The 26,500-nt window shown below is 35.8% G+C and overlaps 1 protein-coding gene across 12 annotated transcripts in view; it reads right to left on the bottom strand.

Annotated features, from left to right (window-relative positions):
• The window catches only part of EHBP1 (EH domain binding protein 1), a 384,193-nt gene that overhangs the window by 68,114 nt on the left and 289,579 nt on the right, over window positions 1-26,500 (bottom strand). For 4 of the 12 annotated variants that reach the window (XM_020985470.2, XM_020985472.2, XM_020985474.2 and 1 more), the window contains 6 exons: window positions 14,889-15,036; window positions 8,050-8,097; window positions 7,348-7,455; window positions 3,824-3,954; window positions 1,225-1,363; window positions 967-1,073 (listed from right to left, as the gene is read on the bottom strand). In XM_020985470.2, the coding sequence (XP_020841129.1) occupies window positions 967-1,073; window positions 1,225-1,363; window positions 3,824-3,954; window positions 7,348-7,455; window positions 8,050-8,097; window positions 14,889-15,036 (681 nt within the window). The remainder of the gene's footprint in view (window positions 1-966; window positions 1,074-1,224; window positions 1,364-3,823; window positions 3,955-7,347; window positions 7,456-8,049; window positions 8,098-14,888; window positions 15,037-26,500) is intronic. The other 8 variants (XM_078149540.1, XM_078149541.1, XM_020985478.2 and 5 more) reach the window with 6 other exon arrangements.

Here is a 26,500-nt window from a genome sequence, read left to right as displayed (position 1 = left end):
GTAGTATACTCAAAGTGCTAACAGAAGTTAAATTAAATGGTTTGTTGGGGGTGTCTTGAGAGCTTATGTGCAGATAAATACAAACACTATGAATTTACTAAGACTTTATAGGACTTCTAAAAGATAAATACTTGAAAATATCAAGTAGCTGTTAGAACATTAATAAATCCTCAGGTTGAGACTAGAAATTTTAGGGTTCCTTCAAGGAATACAAAATCAATAACCAAGGGCATCCTGGCTTAATAAGAACAATGGTGATATTAAGACAAACTGTGGACATCAAGAAAAAAGGGCACCATCAAAGACTATGTTATACTTCCATACAAAAATTCAGGTTAAAACTTGTTCTTCCTGCTTCTGTCCTGCAGCTGTCCATCAAAAGCAGCTTTCTCCCTGCGGTCTATCAAATATTTCCCTCACAAATCAATTTTACACATGATCAGCCCATACCCCTACTGAGCTGAACCTCCCCGTTAATTAAGTGAAGAAATTACCATATATATTATATTAATGCAAACATCATTCAGCTAGTAATTCACGGCTGATCTGGATAATGGAAAGGTTGAACACCCATTAACCCAAGCCAACAAAATGGGTTGGCTGAGAAATTCTAGCAGGTCTCATGTGACTTTTCCCTCTAACTGCAGCTCTGCGGTATCTGCTATTGTAATAATTAAAATCCTCCCGGTAGATCAATACTGGAATCTCTTTATGGGAAGTGCCCTGATGGAAATGTCTCAAGGAAGCTGGGGCTGTGGAACTCTGAAAAATTCATTTTTTTTTATCTGACAATTATCACCACACTGCAGACTAATTCAACAGTGCACCCCTCTCACTCTGCTTTGAATGCACTGGAGATTGACATCTAAAAAAACCTAACATCTCATTTTAACAAATAAAGGCACTATTTCCACATACAGTTTGGAATTATCAGCAATCATGAAACCAGACAAAAAATTAATATACATTAAGCACTTCATCTTCTGATGGCTTCCTCTGAGTTTCAGTTATCGCCGTCTTCTCCTCATTTCCTCTCTTTGTATCTTCCTGTATTGATCTCTGCCTTTTCATCTCTTGAAAAAAGGGGAAAGACATGTAAAATTATCATAAAGTTTGATATTTGTGTATTGAAATGAGGACTTACACTATCAGGTTTTTAATATATTTATTGTTAAATACTATTAAATCATAGGCTAGGAAAACATTTTTAAAAAATGTTCCTACCTGGTCTGTTCTCCACATACTGACTGAATGATTGAAGTTGAGTTTTTCTGACTGTAGAATCCTTGTTGAACACAACAGGGTTTCTAAAACGTTCTGTTGCTTTTTGTAATTGCTCAGCTCGGTGATCTTCTGTCCCATTCTATCAGAAAAACAAAATGCATAGTATTAATATGGTCTAAAACAGTAAACTCACAAATTTGAAAGGTAAAGTTTTCATCACTGATTTTTCTAAATTTTCTGAATCTCAAGACTTATAGTTTTTGTGGGTGAGAGGACTAGCTACTTACTTAAAAGGGCAAAATATAAAACTTTTTGATGGTTACAAGCTTTTACGGTACAGTTATACTCTTTGAACCACTACCGTGCAAATTCTATTGCCTCAATGAACAACTTTGGGTGAAACATAGTTTAAGTAGGTATCATTATTTAAAAAAAAGAAAGCCCCCAAAACTTTGTAAACATTTGCACCCACATGATCTGTGATTATAAAGCCATGTTGACTCAAGTCTTTTCCTTCCACTATTCTGTCCAGTAAAGAATTATATCAGTTTATATAGACCCACAGACTTGTATGACAAGAATAACTAGTTTCTAATTTTATGCCCATTGAGATAAACCACTAATGCTGGATGAAGGCTAAAAGGTAGGATTATAATACTACCCCAATGAACTGCATTTCATCAGCTATAACTTTCCAAAGCCAGATTTGTAAGTAAGCCCTTTACAGCTAAGGAAACTACAATTATCTTTTCCAGAGCTTCCTATGTTAATACTGGTAACAAATTCAAATGGTTCTATCAACATGAAATATCCCAGAAGACTGAACCACTGCAATGTGTGGAAGCTGCAGATACCGAGGTGCTGTGTACCAAACAAATATTTCATTTTATACCTAATCTTTTATTATTTTTATTAAGTGTTTTGAAAGTAAATAGGGAAAGGCTAAGATGCATGACTAATAGCTAAGCCTGCTGAATGCTGAAACTGGTTATCAAAAGCTACCAAGACTTTGCCCTTCCTCTGCATTGAGACAATCAGTAATGAGGGAGTTCTCCAATGGCCTATTCTCTAGCCTCAAGGAGGCCTGGGATACAGAATCCTCAAGGGAAGGTAACAGTTTATCCTTTTCCACAAACACAGAATGCCTCATTTATAAATGTGTAAACTGCATTTTATTTAAAAAACAAATCCAACTCTGTGCAGAAAGCCCCACAAGAACTGAGGGCCAATGTATATGTCCTTTCTAAATATCATTTTTAAGGTCTAAGTTAAAAAGACCCACACAAAGGTAAGTTCTTAAGACACACCTATTGTTGGAATAAATTTTAAAAATTAAAGCAAATGAGAAAGAGAAATATAAAATTTCATAATTTTGGCCACACAGATGTCTATGTTCTATTTTTTTACAAGTTGTCCAATAAATTTATCATTTGCCGATGATCACATCTACGCTTTTTGAGTTTTACTGCTGGAGAGGAAATACTTTTGGTTTAATATATAGATATACATTTTAACGCTATTACAATAACTAATAGCCTGAACTCAAGTCTTTATCAAAATAAACAAACATGGCTAATTTTTTTAGGCCTGGCACATGCTAAAATATCAGTGTGATTAGCTAGTAAATCCCATTTTAAGAAACCTTTTTATGACTAGGGACTTCTGCCACTTTACAAATGTATTCCTCTAAACCCACTAATTCAGTTAGCCTTTTCAATCCATTGTATTATTCTTAGGCTAGCTTCATTTTGCATTAAATCCACTGCAGAAAGCTAAATTGAACGCAAAAAATCAGACTTGATCCAAGCTTCCTTTTGTTCAAAGATAGAGACTGAAAGTCCTCTGGTGCTGCCACACACTTTCATCACCAATTTATAGAAACCGACAGTATAAGGGAAAAGCAATGAAAGTCATTGTTTTGGAACTTCAAAGAATCTCTGTATCTGGGGAAGGAAATCCTTTCAGTCAGCAGAGCAGTCCCCACAGTCTGCAGGTGGGTGAAAAGTTATACAGAACTGCAAGTGCCCCAAAGCCATAAAGATATTAGTCATAAGGTAAAAGGAAGGGGAAGGAAAGCAGGGGTGGTGATAATTTAAACAGCCTAATAGTAAATAAGAGTGAAAAATGGAGAGTAGCTTAGTCTGGATAAAATGCTGTCAGTGGCAAAATCATACACCCACATATAGAGCCCATTTCTGGATCTTAATATTTCTACATACATCACCCATCTAATTATATGATAGGAATTTTATTACACTTAAATTATTGATAAATTTTACAGGTATAAAGGGTTGGGAAAACAGGAGAAAGCATGCTGGATTTCTCTTGGCCTTCTTTTCTTAGAAAATGACAAGGTTCACTTCAAGAAATTCAGAATGTTTTTTTATAGATCCTCTAATTTTACTAGAATAATCAGTTTAAAATACAGTTCCCTATAAAAGCTATAAATAAAAATATACTCATTACTATAATGAAATTCCCTTTACTGGACTTTGAACCAAACAATTTTTCTATACATCTTAATGCGAGGATTTGGTATGAAATTGTTAATCCACAACCTCCCTACAGGTCCTGAGACCAAGCCTCCCACAAATCTTACCTTCACATCTTGCTCTGAGTCGTCAGTCACAACTTTCTGAGCAGCACTGCAGAGGGAATTTGCCACCTGTGGCTGAGCTTCTAGGAGCTTCTTCATTTTCAAATCCACCACCAATTTACTGTTTTGTTCTGCTAAATATGCAAATACCACATACAACTGAGTAAATGTGCAGTCTATCAATTTTAGAATAAATCACATAAACATTACTATAATTTTAAATGAAAGGGAGATTAAGTTCTAAAATTACATAATAAGCTAGGCATATATAGCCTAATGTTCTGTATGTGAAAAGGTCTTTTCTTTCAAAACTTTATCCACAAAATAAGTCCACACGCCACCCCCCCCACCCAAGAATAGCTCAGATTTATGCAGAGTTTTAAGTTTTATAAGCTTACCTCCCAACAATGTGAGGGAAAGTCTACACACATGACTGAGAAAACTGGGGCGCTGAGAAGTTTTTGACTTGCCCAGGGTCACACAATCAGAAAAATGTCAGGAGGAGGATTTGAATCCAGGTCTCAGCTCTAACTCCAATGCTCTTTTCTCTATACTACACTGCCTTCCACATAGTTACTAAGATCAACATCAAGAACTATCTGTCTAATTATGTTAAAAGTTGGATGCCTTGGGGCACAGTGGAGATAGAGCCAGGCTAGAGTAGGAAGACTTGGGTTCAGATATCAGCGATAAACACTGACTGCGACAATGGACAGCTCACTTAAGCTCTCAGTGGTCCAAGCAGCTCTCTAAGCCTCAAAGTTTTAGAGAAAGTGCTGAGCTACCTTGGCAGAGGCAGTTTCCTCATTCAGGAACTCTCCCCAGATCAAGAAAGTCATAGGTTTGGTTCCTACTCTTATCCCATGTTACAGTTAATGGCAGTGGGTGAGAAAGTGGCATCTGAATAAATAGTACTTCCATATACATGTGAGGAAACATAGATGGGTATGTGACATGTTTGCATATATTCATAATTAAATGACCTATAAAATGAATGTTCAAAATAGCAGTCACATGTAATTTTAAATTATAGTGTTTTTGTTACCATGCAAATTCCTACCATATTTTCAATTGTCATGTACACATATATATTCCATTTTGTCAAAACACTTTGTTATAAGTTCTTAATATGATACAGTCATTCTATACGTAGTTAGAAATTATTGATACATAAGTGTATTATATATTCAGGCATATGTGTTACAGGAATTATTTTTATTTTGTCTTTGCATCTCCAGTGCCTTACACACAGTAGATGCTTAATAAATGCTTTTTGAAATGGACTGGACTAGGTTGTACTTGTACAGGATTAGGTTCGTATTTTATAATATTTAAAGATAGTAAGCTAACAGCATATGTTTATAACATCTTCTTTTATATGGTAAAGATATTCTAATATTTTGCTATATTTAATTGCATTCAGTTAAAATAAAGCATTAAGAAATACAGAAGCAACATCTGTCCAATTTTATTTAGCATCTGTTTTTATGCTTGATTATATAATTCAGTAAAAAAAAGTGGAAGACAAAATTTAACTTAAACAAACTTGCTAATTTATTGAATTTCTGGGTAATTAAAACAAATCTGATAACATAAACATTTGACAAAGGAACTTTTTAAAAGACCTATGCCTTTCCATTTAGAAGCCTCTGAATAGTGGTTACTAGTATATTCACTCAAACTGTTCAATTTATATGAGTAGGCTTCTCTTTTTTACATTATTCTACAGATTATAAGTTACTTGAGGACAGGATCTGTTTTGTTTTTTGTCTATATTTGTAGTGTTTTGCATCTGCACATCAAAAAATGTTTAATAAATGTTGAATTGGATCATGGTAGAGCAAAATGTATTATATAATATATAAAAACTATACAAAGGGATTAAAAAGGATATGGGAATAAAATAAATCAATCACGATACTCTAAGTGTATTTGATTTAAGTTACATTCACATTTCTTGTTGGCATGAAATATATTATAAGATGTGAATGAGAAAGTTTTATGTATTAATAAATCAATGCTTACTGGTAAACCTGGTCATCTGCAACTAGGTTTATTCCAAATAATTAGAAGTCATAGATATATTTCTTTTTATTGTATATGTTAAATTGGAAGAAGATATTTTAAAAAGACACAGGTCAAGGTGGTCAGGGCTAAAATTAACCAAGGTGGAAATATATTTCCCATGAAAATTCATATGATTCCAGCTAATGGTAGAAATAGAAAATTCCCTTCTCCTACCTAAGAAATGACTAGTTATTGATTAAGTAATCTATTAGAAATTTAGTTTATGAATATCACTTATTATCACTGATTTAGAATTCATCAAGTTGTGAATATTTAGTCTCAAATCCTATTCATTGCCCACTTTTATAATTATGGAACACCCAAGTAATCAAAGGCAGGTCTACAAATAAAAGTGATGCTACTGGCCCTTAATGATATCATTTTGGAGGAAAAGTGTAAAAATGAGAATGGCCAAACTACCTTTTTTCCCCCCTCCTATAAGCCCTTCTCTCAAAACCCTTATTCACATAATTTCAAAGTGGCAGTTCAGTCTTTTGTTTCAACAAATATGAAATTTTCCTTAGAGACCAACATTTTTACATTTGAATTTCCCTACTAAAAGCATACAGGAACTGTGGATGAGACCTCACATTTTCTCAAGTATGCCCTCTGTTAATCAGGAGAGCCTCTGTCAGCTGGTTTACCTGAGGGATGATGATGTTTTGCTGTTTTAATCTAGGGAGGGAGGCAGAGCATGGTACAGGTCAGCATAGGAGAGCTGAGAGTAGGGTGTGAGGGAAGGGTCTTGGAATTATCAGGGATGTAATGTAACTCCTACTGTCTGTCTTTCTTAGCTCTGAACATAAAAAAATTAAATATGAGGGAGCCCTCCTCCGTACTTTTAAATAAGGAGAGAAAGCATGAAAGCCCTTAAAACAATTGGATAACTGTTACTTACATTTGATTTTGAAGGCACCGATAACCAGATTACAAGTGTGCAAAAAACCCAAATGAGAGTTTTTACTAAAAAGATGCAGGCCAATCAGTGGCATGATTTATTTGAGTCCGTCTTGGGATAGGCCCAACATCTCTATCATTATATTACAACTAAAGAAAATCAGGAACTTTAAATGAAACCAGAAAAAAAAATAAGCCTGTGTATCACTGTCCAAGATTTTGACTTACATTTAGAACTTTGAGTAATATTAATAAATACATTTTGTGACCAGTCCTACAGAAACCTTCAGGACAAAAGGTGAGAAAGTGAATCTTAATAATGGGGGGAAAAGCAACTGCCTATTATTCTAATTTTATTTTTGACTTTAAAGTTGAACTCTAAAGTAAAAATGACAGGAACAAATTTACAAAACTGACATGCTATGGACTTTAGGCAATGATTTACAAAAGCTCTAATAAAAATGTAAAAGACATCTATTGTTATTGACGAAATAGCAGCAAAACCATATAAATACAAAGTATGCCATGCAAAAGCACAAGAAACATTTATTATTTAAAATTACCAGGAGAATCAAGGTCATTTTCTAAGTTAGTAAGTTCATCACCACCTCCCAAAACAAAGCCTTCAGCAGTGTCCTCGTTAGTATCTATCTCAATATTATCATCCTCATCTGTAGGAAGATGTATCAGTAAAGTTAGGAGAATATTATTATTTTGTCTTATTCATGCAAAATACCAGTTAAGAGTCAGTGTTTTAATAACAGTTTATCAAATTCAGGTTTGACACAGATCATTAAGTGATGAAATCAGTCAGAGATGTTACTTTTTTCACTAATGGATTAAAATTTATATTTTGAATTCATATGTCAAATATGAATTGCCACATAAAAATGTGCATATTACATAAAGTTTTTTTTTTACAACTTGCCACATTTTAAGCACATCTCTAAATCATTTTATCTCTTGGAGACAGTTCACTTTAATGTATTTATAACTGCTACTACTACTAACATTCGCAAACTGAATGGTAACAAAAATTGCCAAATATATACCTTAATTTTACAATTGCATCAAATCTTAGATTTAAGAATAAATAAGGGAGAAATACTTTAATAAAATCACAACCATGAATTATGTGAACAACAATGTGAATATTAAGTGATCTGATTCACTGTTTATTGGGGACAATGTGACTATCATAAAAGGATATGTATTAGGGATAGACTAAGAGACTATGGTGAGAACAGAATACAGAAAACACTTACATATAAAGGAAAGTTCAGAAGCAACTAAGACAGGAGACTTTGCAAGACCTAGAGTTGGGAAAAATTAATATTATTTAAAGTAACATACGCTACTGAAACGGGAAAGCTTAGTTGGCTATATTTTTGACCTTCAAATATATGGTATGCTGAAATAAATCACATTCTCTTTCATTTTTAAAATGAGCAATTTAGCTATTTTCTTTCTTTTTCATTTGCTTTGAGAATGGTCAGTTGGTAAAAGTTTGGACTCATACATTTGGTAAAGCATGGCAGAAATCTTCTTTGCAAATCTGTTACCTTGCTTTTAAGTATTCTGCCAGCTGTCACTGCCTTATAAATAGGAGTTGCTAAAATGCAAAAAACTTCCATTAGCTCAGTCAGTGCTTCAGTGTTCTCTCAAGTAAAAGGTAATCATTCTTCCTTATTAAAGACAGTATTACAGAGAATCTCAGACATTATGAAGTTTTAATGTTTCTATAACTTAATATCTCAAGGTATGTTTAAATAAATGCTTAGTATAATAGCAACAGAATGTAAAAGGCACTTTTCTACAAAGAGTTTAAAAGGCCAGTTGAAGATACACATCAATATATAATATCCTTAGAAGTAGAAAAAAAGCAAAGGGGAAGCCAGAGTAAACATATGATTTCTGAGTAGACAACATATCTTAATGCATACGACTGCAGGTATTTAAAGAAATATTAATTGGTTGTGGCATTCAATAAAGAATGGCAAAAATTAGAAGAAAGCGTAAGATGGTAAAACTAATACTGTTAGAATAAGTTCAAGATCCTGATATAAGTAAATTTGTTATCCAACCATAAATGAAAAGGAGTTGATGACAGGTTGATCTTCCACTGAAGACGCCATTGATTTAAAACAAAATCCCTAAATATATAGGTCACAGGCTTTAAACTATCTAAGTGTACCCAGAAGAAATAAGAATGAATTGGTTTCAATGCAGCCAGCAATGAAGGTAGAGAACATCAGAGATAAAAGAGCTTAAGAAGACAGTTAGGTCTTTAGAGATAGTTTCTAAAGGAGCAAGATTTGGAAAAAGAGGGAGAAAGACTAAGAAAATTGACAAAAGAAGACGGAATTAGAAGAAAGTTTTGTTTTGATTTTTAAAAAGTAAAAGTAAATCTCCCCAAATTAGACTAAAGCTTAAACTTTAGATATTAGATATCAACTAGATATCAATAAAGAGGGATTCAGATCAAATGTGGTTAACAGCCACTCAATCCATCTATTTATTTTATTCTCAATATTTCCTTCTGAAATCATCCTGCATTTCCAAACAATGAGTATTTATTGAGTACCTGCCATGGGTTCAGAATTCTTCCTCAGGTTTTACTCTACACCAGTGGCAGTTAAAACATAGTTTAAGGGATCCAAAACATCTTTCTACCACCAACCCGTGTTTTTTCTTCCTTTGACCATGCCTAGGTGAGGGTGCAATCTCGAAATGTGGTCAGATATGGATGCTTCCAGGTTCCTGCCTTGTGCAGAGGACTGCAGGCTTCATCATCTACCATATTGAACACCTTATAAGGTATGCTTGTGAGATGTTCAAACAACTATAGTGGTCAATGGCAGTTTCATTTTATTGGCTGGCTAGACGAGATCCCTATCTACACTGCTACTCCACAGTATGTTGAGAGGGCAACTCAATGTTTGTGTATGTACTGCTGACCCCAGATAAAAGGATTACTATTTGGGAGGGGGAAGAGTAAAAATTGATCCTTTATAAAGATCAGCTACTTTTAAGAATGGATTTCTCCTTTTTCCATTTAGTGCCTTAGGTTTCAGGATGAACCCTTGAATTCTTTTAAACAGTTAATGTTGCAGCATTTCTAAACACCTGTGGCAATTCTTTATGCATATTAACAGTATCCTTTATCCAACTCAAAGTTCCAGGCTACCAAAAAATATTAGATCATCTACTGAAAATCCCTCTTCTGGGTTGAACCATAGTGGGTAGAAAATTAGGTGAGTGAATAAGAAACATGAGGTAACCTGGAAGGTGCACTGCACAATAGAGCTGGCTATGCAAGTTACATGCTTTAATAAGAATAAGCTAATATACCATATTTATGCAACTATGTCAAGATTTAGGCATTAAGATAGCATAGAAATATAAATGGAATGGGGGTCCTCAATAAAGTGATCAGTAGCATAGGCTGAGGCCAGCCCTATAATACCTAATAATTACCAAAATACTTTAATGTAGAACTCAAGAATCCTAATAAGATGATAATAGTATTACTGACAGTATAACACATGGGTAATGTAGAAAGTATTGACTTGGGGTAAGGAAGAATTCCACCTCAGACATTAATTAGCTCTGTGACTACTGGAAAGTTACATAACCTTGCTGATCCTCAGTTTTTTTCATTTGTAAGATGGGGATAATAATAACACTTAAACTTACTGAGTTGATGTGAAGATCAGATCAGATAATACTTTGGGCTTTGCAAACTTTAAAACTCTATATACATGAAAGTTATTATTATTACTAAAGTAAACACTTTCTTTTTATATTTGACCTATGATTTCTGTTTAGGGACTCCTGCCTGGCAAGGAACTTATAAGGTAGATCAGCACCTTCTTTGCAGCTTTTAGCCTTGGAGAATTGCCTGGGTTACTGAGGGATTAAGTTACGTGTCTAGGGTCACACAGCCAAGTTGTGTCAGAGGTGGCACTTGAAACCAAGCCCTTTCTACTCAAAGGCCAGCTTTCTATTCACTATTCTACACTGCCTCTCACAGTAAAAGTATACTACAACAATCAAAAGGATCTGATTTTTAGAAATGAAAATGCATTCAGATCTCTAATCCAGACCCTAATTTTCTTAACAATTTAGAAAACCCCTCAACCATACAATAACTTTCCGTTTTGGGTAGAGCCACCATTACCTATGAACTCAACCCAAGTTTTAGTTACTGTGCATGACTCAATAAAAGGTGGAAAATACTAATTTTAATGTAAAATACATCATTAAAACATTTTAATAGTAAATAGAGCAAATGCTGGGGTCAGAACTTTGACAAAATTCATATAGACAAGTAGTATATTCTTTCAGAATTAGCTACAGTCAAACTATAAAGTATTAAAATTATTAATACTTTATTTGTACTTAAAATATAAATTTATACATAAAATATATAACAAGAGGTAAAGAAAATATATTTATTCATTTTAAAGTAAACAGATGAAGGACTTTCATTTTAACAGTCATACACATAACTGAAACCCAGTTTTAAAAAATCCTGTTTCAAAACCTGATCAGAAAGATTATGTAACTTTTCAAGGGTCACAGAGCTAATAAGTATCTGGGGTGGGATTCTAAACCAGGCCTTCCTAACTCCAAGTCCAATAATTCCTCCATTGTTGCATGTTAAAATTCCCTTAAAAATAAATAACCTTTTAATCTAGCTCAAAACAAAATAATGGACTCTTGGCAAAATTGTGTATGTTATAGGTACTGTCTTTGCTAGAGTCCCACCTGACTGAAAGGCACATTTGACAAAGGCACATTTAAGAAAACATGGAAGAACCTGACAAGTGCTATTGAGGCTACAACACTCAGAGGCTTCCTTGCATTTTTCCATTGGGTATGTTCATTAAAATGGAGACAAACTTTATATGTCCTTCTGCTTTTTCTTCCTAATCTCCAGCATTTGGGGAGAGTTGCTTCACCTCTTTGGATTTGTTTCCTCATCTGTAAAATGAGTGAGCTGGACTTCATAAACACTCTCTAAGGTCCCTTCTAGCTCTAACTCGAGCCTCTAAAATACTGTCACTTCATTCTGGGCCTCAGTTTCTTTAGCTACATAAAATGATAAGGTTAAACTAATTGAATTCCAAAGTCTTTTCCAGCTCTAAAATTCTAAAAGATCAATTTACAATGTGATTTTGTCCTTATCAAGGAAAGAAATAGCTGTTGTAAACTCACAAAGGCATTCCTAATGGAAAATTGGTCTGATGGCCATTAATATTTCCTGTAAGTTGCTGATACGCATAACTCTACATGTTTTAAACAATATATAATTAGTTCAAAAGAAGCAACCACAAAAGTTTTCTAGTTCAATTTCTCACAGCAAGCAAGAATCTTCTTTGTGAGGTTTTATATCAGTGGTCTAAATGGACTTCTAGTTTGTATTTCTGATAAACCATCATTATTCTGTTAGATCACTATAGAGGCAGTTCATGGTCATTGCTAAGGAATAGGGAAAAAAGATAAAGGGAGAAGACACTTCTAATTACATTATTCAGCACGTGGGGGTAGTTTCGCTTTTCACAAAGTTGGTTCCTTCACCTAATCCTGAGGAAGCCAAATCTCCCCTAGCACAGGAGTTCTTAATCAGTAACGTGTTTAAAAAAACTTTTTTTGTAACTATTTCAACATAATTGGTTTCTTTTGTAATGCTAGATCTTATTTTATGCATTTAAAAACCATAACTGAGAAGGGATTTATGATACAAAAAAGGTTAAGAACTACTGCCCTAAAAGTTCAAAGCTCATGTTCAGTGACTCCCATTCACTTATGTGGCCTGATCACAGGTAGATTTAGAGGAAAAGACAATTTAATTACATGAATTTATGTCATAATTTTAGATATATAAGTCTAACCCCCAGCCTGGGTATTTCCATTTTGAAATAACCTAAATGAATCTCAGCTTGGCAAAATTTCAGGCAGTGTAACTAAGAGAGGAAAAAGGCCTGCTTTTTGTGGTCTTCCAGCCCTCTCTGTTTTCCTAAGTTACTCTCAGCATGGCTCTTCCTAGTTTGAACTGCCCCTCCCAATGAAGGGAAAGAAGGTGAGGGCTCAGTTAATGACAGAAAATGTGATGTTTCACTCAAAGCCAAACTTGGCCACAGGACAGCATCTGCTCTATCCCGATACTCAACATCTGCTAGAGAAGTAGGTCCTAGGCAGTTGGATCCCCTTAGGTTAACTGATCTAAGATCTTCAAAGAGGCTTCTGAACAATTTCCTGCTTCATCTATTCTTTCCGCCTCATAGCTCATGCTGGGAATATTCTCCTGGTTCTCAGCTCCCATAGTTCTAATGCTGATCACCAGTTAAAGTAGCATACTTATCTAATCACAACCTTAAAAAAAATTATAGCACTGGTTGTCATTGCATTTTCACCACTGCTACTATGGCATACTGCCTTTCGGAATTTTGAAGGAAGGCTATATAGGTAGCTCAAGGCAGGAATATGTCAGAAATATAAGAGAATTTTTCTAAAAGGTGAGAATTGAGCCCACTAAAGTATATACTTTACATATAAAATGGATTATTAGTATATCAAATGAAATTACTTTATTAAATACGAATGAAAGGAAAACTTCCTGGCTGTGGAGAAATAAAACCATGTTTATGAAGCTGCAAGCAGTCCTGGTAACCTTGCTATGAAATAATGGAGAAATAGTGAAGGTATAGTAGTAAGACACCTGGAATGATAAAAGAGGTCAAAGATCTTACTTATTCAGGAGAGTTCAAGAAACTAGGTTTATAATCTTTATGAAGAAGTAAGATGAAGGTTGTAATTCACCAAGATATAAAAAATTCTGAAGGGAATAATAAGGTGACAGATATGAGATTATTTGCAGAAGGAACTTTCAGATTTAATGAAAGGTGGGGTTGGGCACTACAAGCATTTAGTTGAAATTTCTCAGCAACAGAAGCATTTAATCTATGGAATCAACTAGGAACAGCAGCAACAGAAGCAAATACTGAACCTTTTTCAAAGAATTATTCTTTGTGCCCTACAGCTTGAGCTCACTTTGAAAAAACATTTTAACCAGGTTTCAACCCCTAACTTCTCATTCTAGCCCATACTTGCCTACTCTTCAAGGTGATCCCAGCATTCTGAGATTAGCTTAAAACAAGAAGTATTTTAGCATCATTTACTAGATGAATAAGGAATATATTGATAGAAAAATACAACCCTTCTAAACATTCTCTCCCTCTTGGATCAAAAAGAAATAAAAAAAAGACAAGAAATTCCAAATCAAACATGGGCTGAAATGAACATTATCAGATAAAGTTCTCTTTAATAATTAGTATTTAAAATAATATACATTGGATTTAGTAATGATTGCAAGGCTAGATGAAAGATAGCCCTTATTCCAATAATAAGCTTAAGATAATTTTTGTAGAGTATGAAGATGGCCTCCAGAGAACAAGGAGACTAAATGAGACTAGTGTTCAGATTTTGAGTTATACTCCATATGGTTTTAGCAAATATTATTGGAAAGAATGTAACTTTTAGTAATATTTTGAATTTAGGGTTGAAATACTATAATACAAACTCTACACAAGTGATATGTATCAAAGAACTGGTTCCAATGACTACTACTCCCATATAGTAGGCTATAATGCAAAAATTTAAATGGCAAAAGATGACTTTAAGTCAGCCTTCACAAAAATATGCTACAAGTGGAAAAAAAAAGTTTTACTTTCAAAATTTACCAGTAAAAGGTCCTATGTACTCTTGTATGTTTGAAGTTTTATTTGGGTTTTATGCAGAATAATCATGTTATAATCAATATGATATCACTCTGGCCAAAACTATAAATCATAGCTCATAAATCTTGTGAACTATGATTACCAGTGTATGTTGTGCTTCTGAGAATTAAAACAGTAAAGTGGAATCTGAAAACACAAAAATCATTAATCTGATGTCCTGGTTTTTCTGATAGAAATGTCCACTTTGCATCCTTACATGCCTGCTACAAAATTTTGAGGTATGAATAAAAGTAATGGCCCAAACGGTCCAACACTGATTTTTGGGTTTTTACAGGAATATGATACAAGCTTCTTTAACTCACCTCCAGATGCCTTTGACCTTTCTTTCAACTTTTCTGCAGCTATTTCACTATAGCTGGGAAGTTCTGACATCTTCACTCCAGATCGAGCTTCTGCTATTAGCTGACGAGCTCGCTCTCTCAGCTGCCGACGTCGCTCTTCATCTTGCTGCTAAGATATATTGAACAGTTGCCAACTCAGTAATTGACAGAAATGCAATTTCATTCTCAATCTGATCATCATGATAGTAACTGGTTTACAGCATGGTGCTTGGCCCACATTATAAATAGGATGCTCCATATCAGTTAGGTGTCACACAATTTTTAAAGGCATTCTAGAATCAGATTTTTTTTTAACCATTAAAAATTACTGTATTAAAATGTTCATTTAAAGACATTTTGAGCTAGTTTTTTTTTTTTAAGTGAGTCTCTGGTAAGATATATCACTTAGAAAATGATTAGGAATTACATATAAGAAGATCTATTGCCATGTTAAATCAGTGTTCTCATAAACTGAATCACAGGTGTAGAAAAGATCCATGATGTAGAAATAGAATTAATATTTTTGTACTCTAAGGATAAGATTTAACCTGCCAGCTGTTAATAAAAGCATAAGAGTTTACAATGTTGTAGTACAGTATTATAAAAATGGACAGCTTTTATGACTCAAAATGGAGTGTCAATTGCAGCACAGGGTAGTAAAAATTCAGTTTATCAAATATACAAAATCCTTTTAAAAGTTAAGTTTCCACAAATTCAAGGTTTGTTAGTTGAGAATATAGAATCTATCAAGATTCTTGCTTTAAAAATAAAAATCACTGATTCATTTAATAAATATTTATTGATTACAAGATAGGGAGATGTAGGAGGTACAAAAATGAGTAAGGCATAGGCCCTTACCTTCAGTCAAGAGAAATCAGCAATTATTTATTGAACAACTACTAGATGCCAAGCACTGTGTTAGGATCTCATTTAATTCCTCACAGTAACTTTGTGGTATAGGTACTATAATTATAGTTGACAGATGAGGAAGTTGAGGTGGCAACAGATTAAGTGCTTGAGCTATATCTTAAAGGAAGTGGGAGGGTGGTCAGTATAAAGGAACAGAGATGGGAGACAGAGTGTCATGAGTGAAAAAGAAATGACAGTTTAGCTGGACTGTGGAATGTAGGAGGGTAAATGTATAACCTAAGTGGGGAGATAAAACAATAACACAAATAATAGGAATCTAGAGTAGAACTGTTAAGTACCAGAAAAAAGACATGAATAAAATTCTGTATTATTGTAGAAGAGGGAGAGATCTCTCCGCTAGATGGTTCAAGGAAGGCTCCAAAAATTGGATAGTATTATAACTTGGCCTTGAAAAATGCATAGGATTTTAACAGAAAAAAAATGGAGGAGAGTGGAAAGAACCCAGGTATGGAACAGCAAGTACAAAAACATGGTTGCGGTAAATTTTGGGGTGTTTGGGGGAAATATGAACTAATAAATGTACAGAGAAGTATGGAAGGGCAATAGAAGGCAAGGCTACAAATATCTGGGACCACATTTTGGCAGATATGAATCTGGGTTAAAGCACTTGAATTTTACTCAATTGTCAATGGAGAAATGATGAAGATTTTTGAGTAGAACAGTGACATAATTAATGATGCTCTGTTTTAAGAACATTAATCTGGTAGCTGTATGTAAGATGGATTCAAGGGAGAAAACTAGAGGCAATGAAGACCAGTTACGAGGTAATTGCAATAGTCTAGGTGAAAGGTACTGAGTATCTGAATGATGTAGTAGCAACGGGAAAAGAAAAGAGGGGGTGGATAGAAGCAATATTGTAGCAGTGGAATTGGTATAATCTGGTGATTGTTGTGGGGGGTAAGCAAGGAGTCAGAGATGCCCGAAGTTTAGAACTTGGGTGATTGGGAACACTAGATAAATAAGATAAATACAGAAGTTGGGAGGAAAGACTGGGTTGATGGTGTGAAGTAGATGATTTACATTTACATTATCTGAGTTTATGAATGAGATATGCTGAATCCAATGTATAAATGGCCACTGCAGCTGGGGAGAAGGTCAGGGCTAGAGAGTCAGACTGTGAATCTTTTATACAGATATGACAGTTGAAGTTTCACTAAGAGAAAGAGAAAGAGAAAGAGAAAGAAATCTAAGTGCAGAACACTGGAAAACCTTTGTTCTTGAGGGTAGAGTGGGGGATGACACCAAGAAGAATGCAAGACAGAGAGAAAGATCTGAAGAGAACCAGGATGATGTAGTGTCACAGAAACCTATTTCAAGGAGATGGCTAATAATGTCAAATACTGCAGGAGTATAAGTATTGTTATTATTATTATTATTGTTATTGCTAGTAATAGCAATGTAAGGTAAGGGGTAGAGTTCTTCACCCCAACCTCAATTAACAAGATGCCCTTCCCCTTAATATCTTTATCAGATTATACCTGAAAGAAATTTCATGAAGACTTCACAAAGGGAGAAAAGGCATCCCACCATCAGGATTCATGGTAAACTTGCTACAGGTGTTCTTAATTTTAAGGTTATTCAATACAGGGACACTACGCATGCAGGGCAAGAATGAACTCCCAGTTTGTAGGAAACATTTTGTACCAAATGTTCTTGCTATATTGCTTTAGTAAAATACCTTTTCCTAAAAGCTAACAGAGGCTACGGGCTTATAATTAATGGGAACAACACTGGTGAAGACCCATGACTGACAGTACTAGAAACCCCTACCCTCTCAAGAACAAACCCACAGACCCTCAACCCTCAAGGGTTGCCCCAAAAACCCCAAATGGAGCAACATTTAGGACTTCACCCAGTAACTGGGAGTGCCTGACTGTGGGAGTGGTCCTGAAGGTGTGCTGCCAGAGCAAGAACCAACACTCATAAGGCACATTAAGTCTGCAAAGCACTTTACCTACATGATCTCATTTGATCAGCATAATAACCCTGTGAGGTAGGCACTAGAGGGATTGTTATCCTCATTTTACAGATAAGGGGTTCTGAGAGGTTAAGTGATTTGCACATGGTCTCACAGATATAAGTACTGGAGATGAGATTCACACTCAAGTGTATCTGAACTCTTAAGTCTAATATTCTATCAACTCTGAGATACTACTGGCAGTTGGATTTGGTTGGTAGAAGGCCACTGGTGATCTTTAAGAAAAAAAGATTCAATAAGAATAGTAGAGGCAAAAGGAATACTGTAAGGAATTGAAGAGTGATGACTGGTGATAAGGGAGACAATAAATCAACAAGCATTTTTATTAAGTGCCTACTATGCTCCAGATGCTGTGTAAGATAAAGTAGTGATAGAGAGACAAAAAAAATAGTCCCTGCCAACAAGGAGTTTATGTTTTGCCAGGAGAATGAATAAACACACACACACACACACACACACACACACATACGACGAGAATATGTGAATAATTTTTGAGGGGAGTCAGTAGCAGTTGCAGGGTTCAAAGATGCTCCTCTTCTGAGGTCACTGGAATTTACTAAGTAAAGGAGTGACATGGTCAAAACTGTGCTTTAGGAATATCATTTGAGCAGCTATGTGGAGTATGGATTGCAGAAGGGAGACGCTTGAGGCAGGGGAACAATTAGGAGGATGTTGCAATAGTCCAGACAAGAGGTGATAAAGACTTGAAAGATGGGGGTGGCTGAGTGACTAGAATAGAAGGCAGAAGATAACAGATACTGTGGAGGCAGAATTGGTAAGACTTGGCAACCGACTGGATATGTGGTATGAAGTAGAGTGATGAGTCAAAGACGACTTCAAGCTTGTGAACCTGGGTGACTGGGAGAATGGTGGTGCCCCGAACAGTAATAGGGAGCTTCAGAAGAGGGATGGGTTTGAACGATAATATCAGTAGTACTGGGAAAACAACAATGCCATCCCAGTGGGAGTGAACAGCCACAGTGCAACTGGCACGAGTGTAATTTATCAGCAAACTAAAAGAAAAAAAAAGAGTAAAGAGCTGCTGGTTTTTCTGGACTGGACCCACTGCTCTGTTGTAAGGGGGAAGGGTAGGAGGGGAGACAAGAGGGCCCTTCCTCAATTATCACTCATAATGACAAGTCAGGTACTCAGAGAATGCCTCCTCTTCCCCAGAGGTTCAACTCTGAGGGTTGGGGTATCTTTTTTTAATCAGAGATTAATTCTTACATGAGTTTTGTTATATATATGCCAATCTCTTTAAGCACAATAATTGCTCCTACCAAATATCTGCACCAAACTAATGTGTAACAAAAACTCCCCAAAAACAACTCAGAGGAAGTTAGATATTCACTGAATGTAACTCATTCCTTCACATGAAGGTTATCATTGGATTTCATTATTATTTTTCATTTTATGAACAAGGTAATTATCATAGCTACAAGGCACACTAATTCAAACTATACAGATACATCAGGTGAGGGTGGTAACTGGTGCTGAAACAAGCCAAGGTTAAAGAACAAAAGTTTTCTATTCTGTTAGAGCAGAACTATGAGGATTATAGGATGTTGTACATACCACACAGCTTCTCCCAACTAGATGACTGTACTGGATGCACTGGCTGCCCAGTTTGGCTAGCCTTGCTCAGGCCTCTCTTTCCTAGGGTTCTGCTCCAGTTTGGAGCCTGCCAAGGCAGTCTTGATTATATCTTTAGCAAGTGTGGAACAGTGCAGTTTAACAGGAGGGAGGTACAACTGCTTGAAAACAGCTATGTTTTTGATGGCAACCAGTTTTTCTTTAATCCATTCAATAGCTAATGAACTTAAAGCAATAGCAGACCCACAGCCAAACATTTTGAATCAGGTGTCCACAATCTCCTTCTTTTCATCCCCTCAGAACTGTAATTTTATAATGTCACCACAAATTGGTTGCTCCCACCAATCCTATGTCAACCATTTTTGCCAAGGTGTTCTATATTTCTGGGATTCTCATAACAGTCAACTACGTTCTTGTGGTATACCTGGGTAGAGCAGAGTTTCCAGTACAAGGACAGGATTGGGGTGACCTCTTTCCCTGCCTTGGCCAAAGGGATTGTCGTTGCTGCCACTGTGTTATATCATAATGAGGCTCAGGATATCTTTCTGATACTATCAGTTTGAACCCCCATTCTGGTGTGTTCTCCCTAACAGCAATTCACCAGTTAATATTTAATATCTTCCTCTATCACTGACTGACCCAGCAAATAATGTTCCTATATCATTTAACTAATTAACCTAAATTAGCTTTTATAAAGGCATAATTTACTGAAAAGATATAGAACGAACCAAAGCAAAAAAATCTCCTCCTACCCCCAAATATTTGGGCTTACTTTCCCCTCTATCACTTCAACCAGCAGAGTGGCTTCAACAAAGCATTCATCCTATCAAGTTCTTGTCAAAGCAACTCTCAGTCAGTCAATAAACATTTATTAAGCACCTACCATTTGCCATGCTTTGTGCTAAGTGCTGCTGGGGAAACAAAGAAAGGGGGGAAAAAACCAATAGTAGTCCATCTTCTCAAGGAGCTCATAGTCTAGTAGTAGGGGAGACAACATGCAAGCAACTATATGCAAACAAAAAAATACAGGATAAATTAATAAAGGGAAGACACAAGCTTTAAAGAGGGTAGGGGAAGAGCTTCTTCTAGAAGATGGGTTTTTTGCAGGGACTTCAGGGAAGCCAGGAGGTAGAGATGAAGAGGAAAAGAATTCCAGGCATGGGGGACGGTCATCAAAAAGGACCAGAATTGGGAGATGGGAGTGTCTTGTGTGGGAAACAAAAAGGCCAGTAGTGGTACTGGATCCCAGAGTATATAAAGGGGATTAAGGAGTAAGAACACTGGAGAAAGGGAGGGGAGGCAGATTATGAAGGGATCTGAACTCCAAATAAAAGATTTTACATTAGCTCCTTGAGGTGAGAGAGAGTAATTGGGTTTACTGAATAAGGTGGTGACTGTGGTCAGAAAGGCCCTTTATTAAGATCATTTTAACAGGTGAATGAAGGATGGACTAAATTGGGGAGAGACGTGAAGACAAACTACCGAGGCATTGCAAGTCTAGGAGTGAGGAGATGGGGGTCTACACCCAGTTGGTGGCAGTGTCAGAGGAGAGAAGGGATATTGAAGAGATGTCAGGAGGGTAAAATTGACAGGACTTTCTCTCCTTCCCAAACTCCAGACTAATTTGTGCTTACTTTAGGATTAGCACATTCACTCTGGCCTAACTAGTCAGGGCTGGTTTTAGTTGCAATTTGAGGAGAACATAAAAAGCTCCCCATTTTCCCTATCCCAGACTTTGTGATTCCTTAAAAAAAAAAAAGTACTATTTCTGTTTCTTTGACCCTTTGAAGTCACATAAGGCATTGTACCAAAGGAAAGAAGATAAAAACAGGAGGTGGCCCTTTTGGAGACAAAGGCTTGCCTAGTGGAAGGAAAGATAGCCTGGAGGAGTTACGTGCTTGACCCGCCAGCAATGGACCGCCTCATGAGCCAAGGGCTGCACCATGCCCGGAAGCCAGAGATTGACTCCTTCAGTGGCTGTGCTACATCTGGCAATGAACTGGTGGAGGGAATACTTTGTACTAGCTGCTTTACTTTTGAACCTCTTCCCCCCCAAGGAACAAGAGTGGTGGAGGGAGGGTATGCCCCAGTTCAGGTTTGGGGGGGGGGTGCTGGTTGCTTTTTATTTTTTTTCTTTGGTCCTTGCTATATCTTTCCAGTAAATATGCTTTGTAAAAGTTAATTTATATTGATTAACTTAGTGATATTAGGGCACTATCAATGAACCAATCAATGTCAGGGAGTATATACTAAATATAACTAGTGAATTTATATTAGGAGAAAACCAAGCTGAGCATCAGAAAGACCAGCTGCCCCTTAGGGGTTCACTTAGAACCCTGAGGGGAGATGGAGTGGTAGCTTCAACCTCTGGGGATCAGATCTGCTACTGCAAAGGGTGTTGGAATAAAGACCCTCCGTAGTTTATGGGAGAAATGGGAAGGTATCCCTAGTAAACTAGCACGACCATGGACCAGAATGCACGTTGGTTAAAAAAGGCATTTTTGCCTCTTTTATGATTATTTTCTGTATGTTCCTTCAATTAAATCCTTTTTTGTCCCTCTTTGTGTTTGGGAGTATCAAGCAGGGCAAAGCAACAGGGAACTGGCCAGTGATAAACTGAATACCCATCTGCACAGACAACTGCTGCTACGTCAGACACTTCCTCGTGGGACAACATTCCTTTTTTCTAAGGGGACGCTCATGACTTCTAACAATGCACTTCAGAAGGTTAAGGAACCACTAAGAGATCGTCCAAAGCAAACGTCACCACTTTATAGATGAGGAGATCAAGATCACAGGTCACAGATTTACAGCTGGGAGGGACCTTCAAAGCCATTTAGTCCGACACACTCATCTTACAAAGGAAGAAACTTTGGTGTATAAAGATCAAGAGACTTGCCTATACAGGTGGCTGCAGCAGCACTAGGTTTGGGTAAGTTAAATGACTTATCCAAGGTCATACAAACAGTGGCAGGGTGGGGACTAGAACCTAGGTCTCCTGACTCATCATAAGATCCTCTAGCTGCTCCACTAAACAGCCTTCCTTTTATCACTCAGGTGAAAGGAAGGAGAAGGGTTGGAAGGAAAAGAAACTTGAAGACAGTTAAAATAGGAGCCAGGAGAGCAGCAGCCATTGGTTGCAAGAGGACAAAAAGTTATCTTTGACTCACAGCTTATGAGCAGTATTTTTAAATATGGGGAAAATAGGAAAAATACAAATTCAGGTTTTAAACAAGAGCATCAAATTACATGATAAAGTGAAGAAAATACTAAATTTAAATATCTCAAACCTAAAAAAGCTGAAAACACTAATGAAAACTAATAGTTTACCCCAGGCACCAAGTTTTAAGTAAATTTCCTTATACAGGCATAAAAGATATATGTAGAGCTAGAATTCAATTAGTTAAACTAAGATGTAGTAACCTTAACAGAACTTGAATAAAATAAATGAGTATATGTTTTTGAAATTGAAATGGGAACCTATTCTTATAAGGCATATGTAAACACCATTCCATGCTTCTCCTCTCCCCATCCTCCCTCCCCCCCCAAAAAAGAGGAAAAGAACATTTTCCACCTGCAAAGGTTTCCACAGAGTGCTACTTAGCTTGGGCAATCATTAATAAAACCAACACTAAATCCTAATTAGCTACATTTTATCCATTTCCATGTAAATTGTTTGTTTGTACTTATTTACTCATCATTGTTCTTCATACAATAGAAAAAATGCAAATGAACGAATCAGAAAGCAGCCCTAATGGGACTTTCTGTTTATAACCATTAGCCCAGAGGTGTGCTGTAATTCAATTCTCTAGCAGCAAGATTTAGCCTCATTAACAGCCTGCACGGGCAGGTTACAACTCATAAAACCCTACAGTAAACAAAGTACGTGGACACAGCACAGAATCTTGAGCCTGACTGACAGAATTCTAGTTCCCTATCAGATTGCCTTGGTTTACTTTTCTCCTAATGTTCTAACACTACAGAGACAATTTCGCTTGGACCAAGAGCTCTCCAGTGGGATAGCATATCGCAGTGTTTGTTTTCTCACTCCTTACCTTCCCTCAAGACAGAGCAACCAACAGAGAAAAAAAGTATTTGTTAAAAGTGTAATTTGGAAATGCTTACTATTATTATACTAATTAAATGTACAATTTAACTTAATAAATTGTATCTGACAATTTTCTTAACTTCCACAACTCATCACAACTAAAATGATATTTCCCATACACATAACTCAAGAAATCTGGGGTTTTGCAGTAATATAAAATATTTTAAAATTGGATTGTGCTAAATTTAATAACCATTCAAAGTAATAATCAAGTTGATATTCTTCAAATATTAAAATATCCATGAATGAGTACTTGAGACAGAAAGGAGATCAGAGGAACTGTAATTTTACTTTGTACAGTGCCCACACAATCAGTAAAAATATACTTAATGTATGTATATATCCGATAATACTTCACTTCCGTCTAAGAACATTAACTATATATCTCATATCTATTTTGACAACCTCAGAAGAAAAATAGAACAAGCTCAATATTATTCTACAAAAACGCAGCAACTCAGATTTGCATGTCATTTGTTTACTAGTGTCTAAACAGCAGAAAAAACTCTGTGTGTGTGTGTGTGTGTGTGTGTGTGTGTGTACAAGGGCAAATAGTTTTAGAAAACTAGGGAAAATAAACACCATTATTACAAATGAAAAGGAAATAATAATTTAGAATCATAGATGAGAAACATTAACTTACTTTCTTATTTTGTCCAGGGGATTAGAAGATTAGATTTTCTTTTTGTTTTGAGACCAAAGAAAGTATTTTTTTTAAAGCTAATTTTTAATAGACTTATCTAAGTTTTATACTTAGTCTACAACAAACATCTATTACTTTTGAATGGGCAATAATTATTGCTAAGTTAATAAGTATTTTGATTCTTCATATTATTAAGAGTATCAGCCTCACAAAATGTGCCTTTTCTATTTATTGATATTCAGGACTAGTCTAAACTGCAGAACAAGCTGACATAAGCAGCCAGATTTCTAGCAAGGGTGCCCCTCCCACCACCCCCCACTCCCAATTTAATTTTGCCACTAGAAGAATTGTAATCACTGGTGGTCAAATAACTTTTGTGAAGGAGCACTATGATTTTTTAAAATCCAGATTATTCATTTTTATATTTGTACACAGAAGAATTCTGTAATGGGCTATCCAATTCTTTGTGCTGCTCTCACCAGAACAATAAGAGAAGTTAAATGGCAAAAAGAAATTAAATTGTTTATATTGATATTATGGGTGGTTGAAAAACTCAGGTCCAGGAACTTAGATTATAGTCTCTGGAAAACTACTGGATATGTTATACACATTTAAACTTTGTTTTTCCCATGACCAACATCCCTTGCAAGGAATAAAGTCATTCCATGGTATAACACCAGACCTGTTTCAAGACAAGGGACATATAACACTACACACGAATCCTAGAACTGATGAGCCAATGACAGTGAAAAATATTAATTTCTCCTATAAGTATATTTACCACATTTGTGAATGCATAAAAATTTAAAGTTTTTGCTTGTTCTTTTGAAATGTTCAAAAATCTGCTACAGATGTACAAGCAAAACTTTACCATTATAGGACAAACTCTTCAAGAATGAGTAATGTAATTCCTTGTTTCCCTCCCATAAAAAATGTATTGGTATGCAATTTTTATATTTCACAGTTCACCGATATCTCGGCAAGCTTTCTTCCACTGCTTCAATGGTGCTACTTTTAATTTTATCCTCCTTAGTCGTAGTAATTAAAGTGATCAGCAGTGGCATCCCAGCGGCTTTGACACAGCTACAACCCCCTAACAGACTTCTGCTTTTAAGAAGAGGAAGAAAAAGAACTAGAGTTTCATTTCACAGGAACAAGAAAATCAAGCTTCTCCAATCCCCAACTTTATCCAATTGTTCTTTCAGCAGTCTTTGGATCTTAAGAAACAACTAAAAATGGCTGCCATAGGGGGTCCTTTTTGTACTTGCCGAAAATGTCAATGACTGACATTACTTTAGTCCAGAACGATGCTATGGATTTGTGAAGGTGAATTAGAACATGAGAAACTGTCATTGTAGCTACAGAGAACACTACCTACCCAAGGGTGTCCTTTCAAAAGTATTTGATGTTTGCTGCAGACTTAGTTTAAAAAACATAAAACAGAGGCGGAGTCTCTTTGAGAACTGTATAGGTGCACATGTGTCCATGGAATTAGTTTAGCAAAAACACTTCTCTTCTTTTACATAATTTCAAATAATGTCAATATATAGTTGAGTTTCATACATGAATAAAGAACCCAAATAAATTCTAATCCATCTCAAAGCAAAAAGAGACTATGACTACTTCACATTGCTAACAGTTCACATGGATTCTTCTCTCCAAATTGCTCATGAAATGCCTCGATTACATAGTAGGAGCTAAGAAAAAGAACTTGACGGCCACCCTTTCATCATCAGACAGGAAGCAAGGCTCTGTTATTAGCCATTAGCCAGAAAGAAAAAAAAGAGAATTCTGCGCTTGTCCAGAGGCAAGGATTACCAAAATGTACCTATTCACATGCTACAGAACACAGAATTAAAATTAAAAAATTAAATTACAAGATCTTTAAAGGTTTGGGCAGACTAGATTTTTACTGCCAGTTTGATCAGCTCTTGTTTAACTAAATAGGATTTAGGATGAAACATTTAAACTAGTTAGCTGATCTTTTCAAACCATTTCAAACTTTTCTTATGCTGGTTTGTAATATAAGCAGACATGCTTATAAATGGCCACACCTGCTCATTTCTCTGGGGACGTCCTGATCTCTGCCTTGCTAACAAAGAAAGAAAAAAAAAATCAGCCTTTCTTGTGGCAAAACAGAGTGGAAAGTCAAAATCTTTCTCAAGTTTGCCCCATCTGGTCAGATTAATCTTTGATCAACTCTAGGGATTACATTTATTTCAGTACTTACTTACTCAAGTTTTAGATTTGTTAAAAATACACAGGTAGTCAAGTAAACAAAAAGTGAATTCTAAAATTGTAGACTCTTTGGATCTACACCTTTAAGAACTACAGCTTAACAG

This window comes from Phascolarctos cinereus, unplaced genomic scaffold (assembly GCF_003287225.1).
Source record: "Phascolarctos cinereus isolate Bilbo 61053 unplaced genomic scaffold, phaCin_HiC Scaffold_2;HRSCAF=192, whole genome shotgun sequence".
NCBI classification, from domain to species: domain Eukaryota; kingdom Metazoa; phylum Chordata; class Mammalia; order Diprotodontia; family Phascolarctidae; genus Phascolarctos; species Phascolarctos cinereus.
Note: the sequence above shows the minus strand (reverse complement) of the source record. Positions and strands in the feature narration are given on the sequence as shown.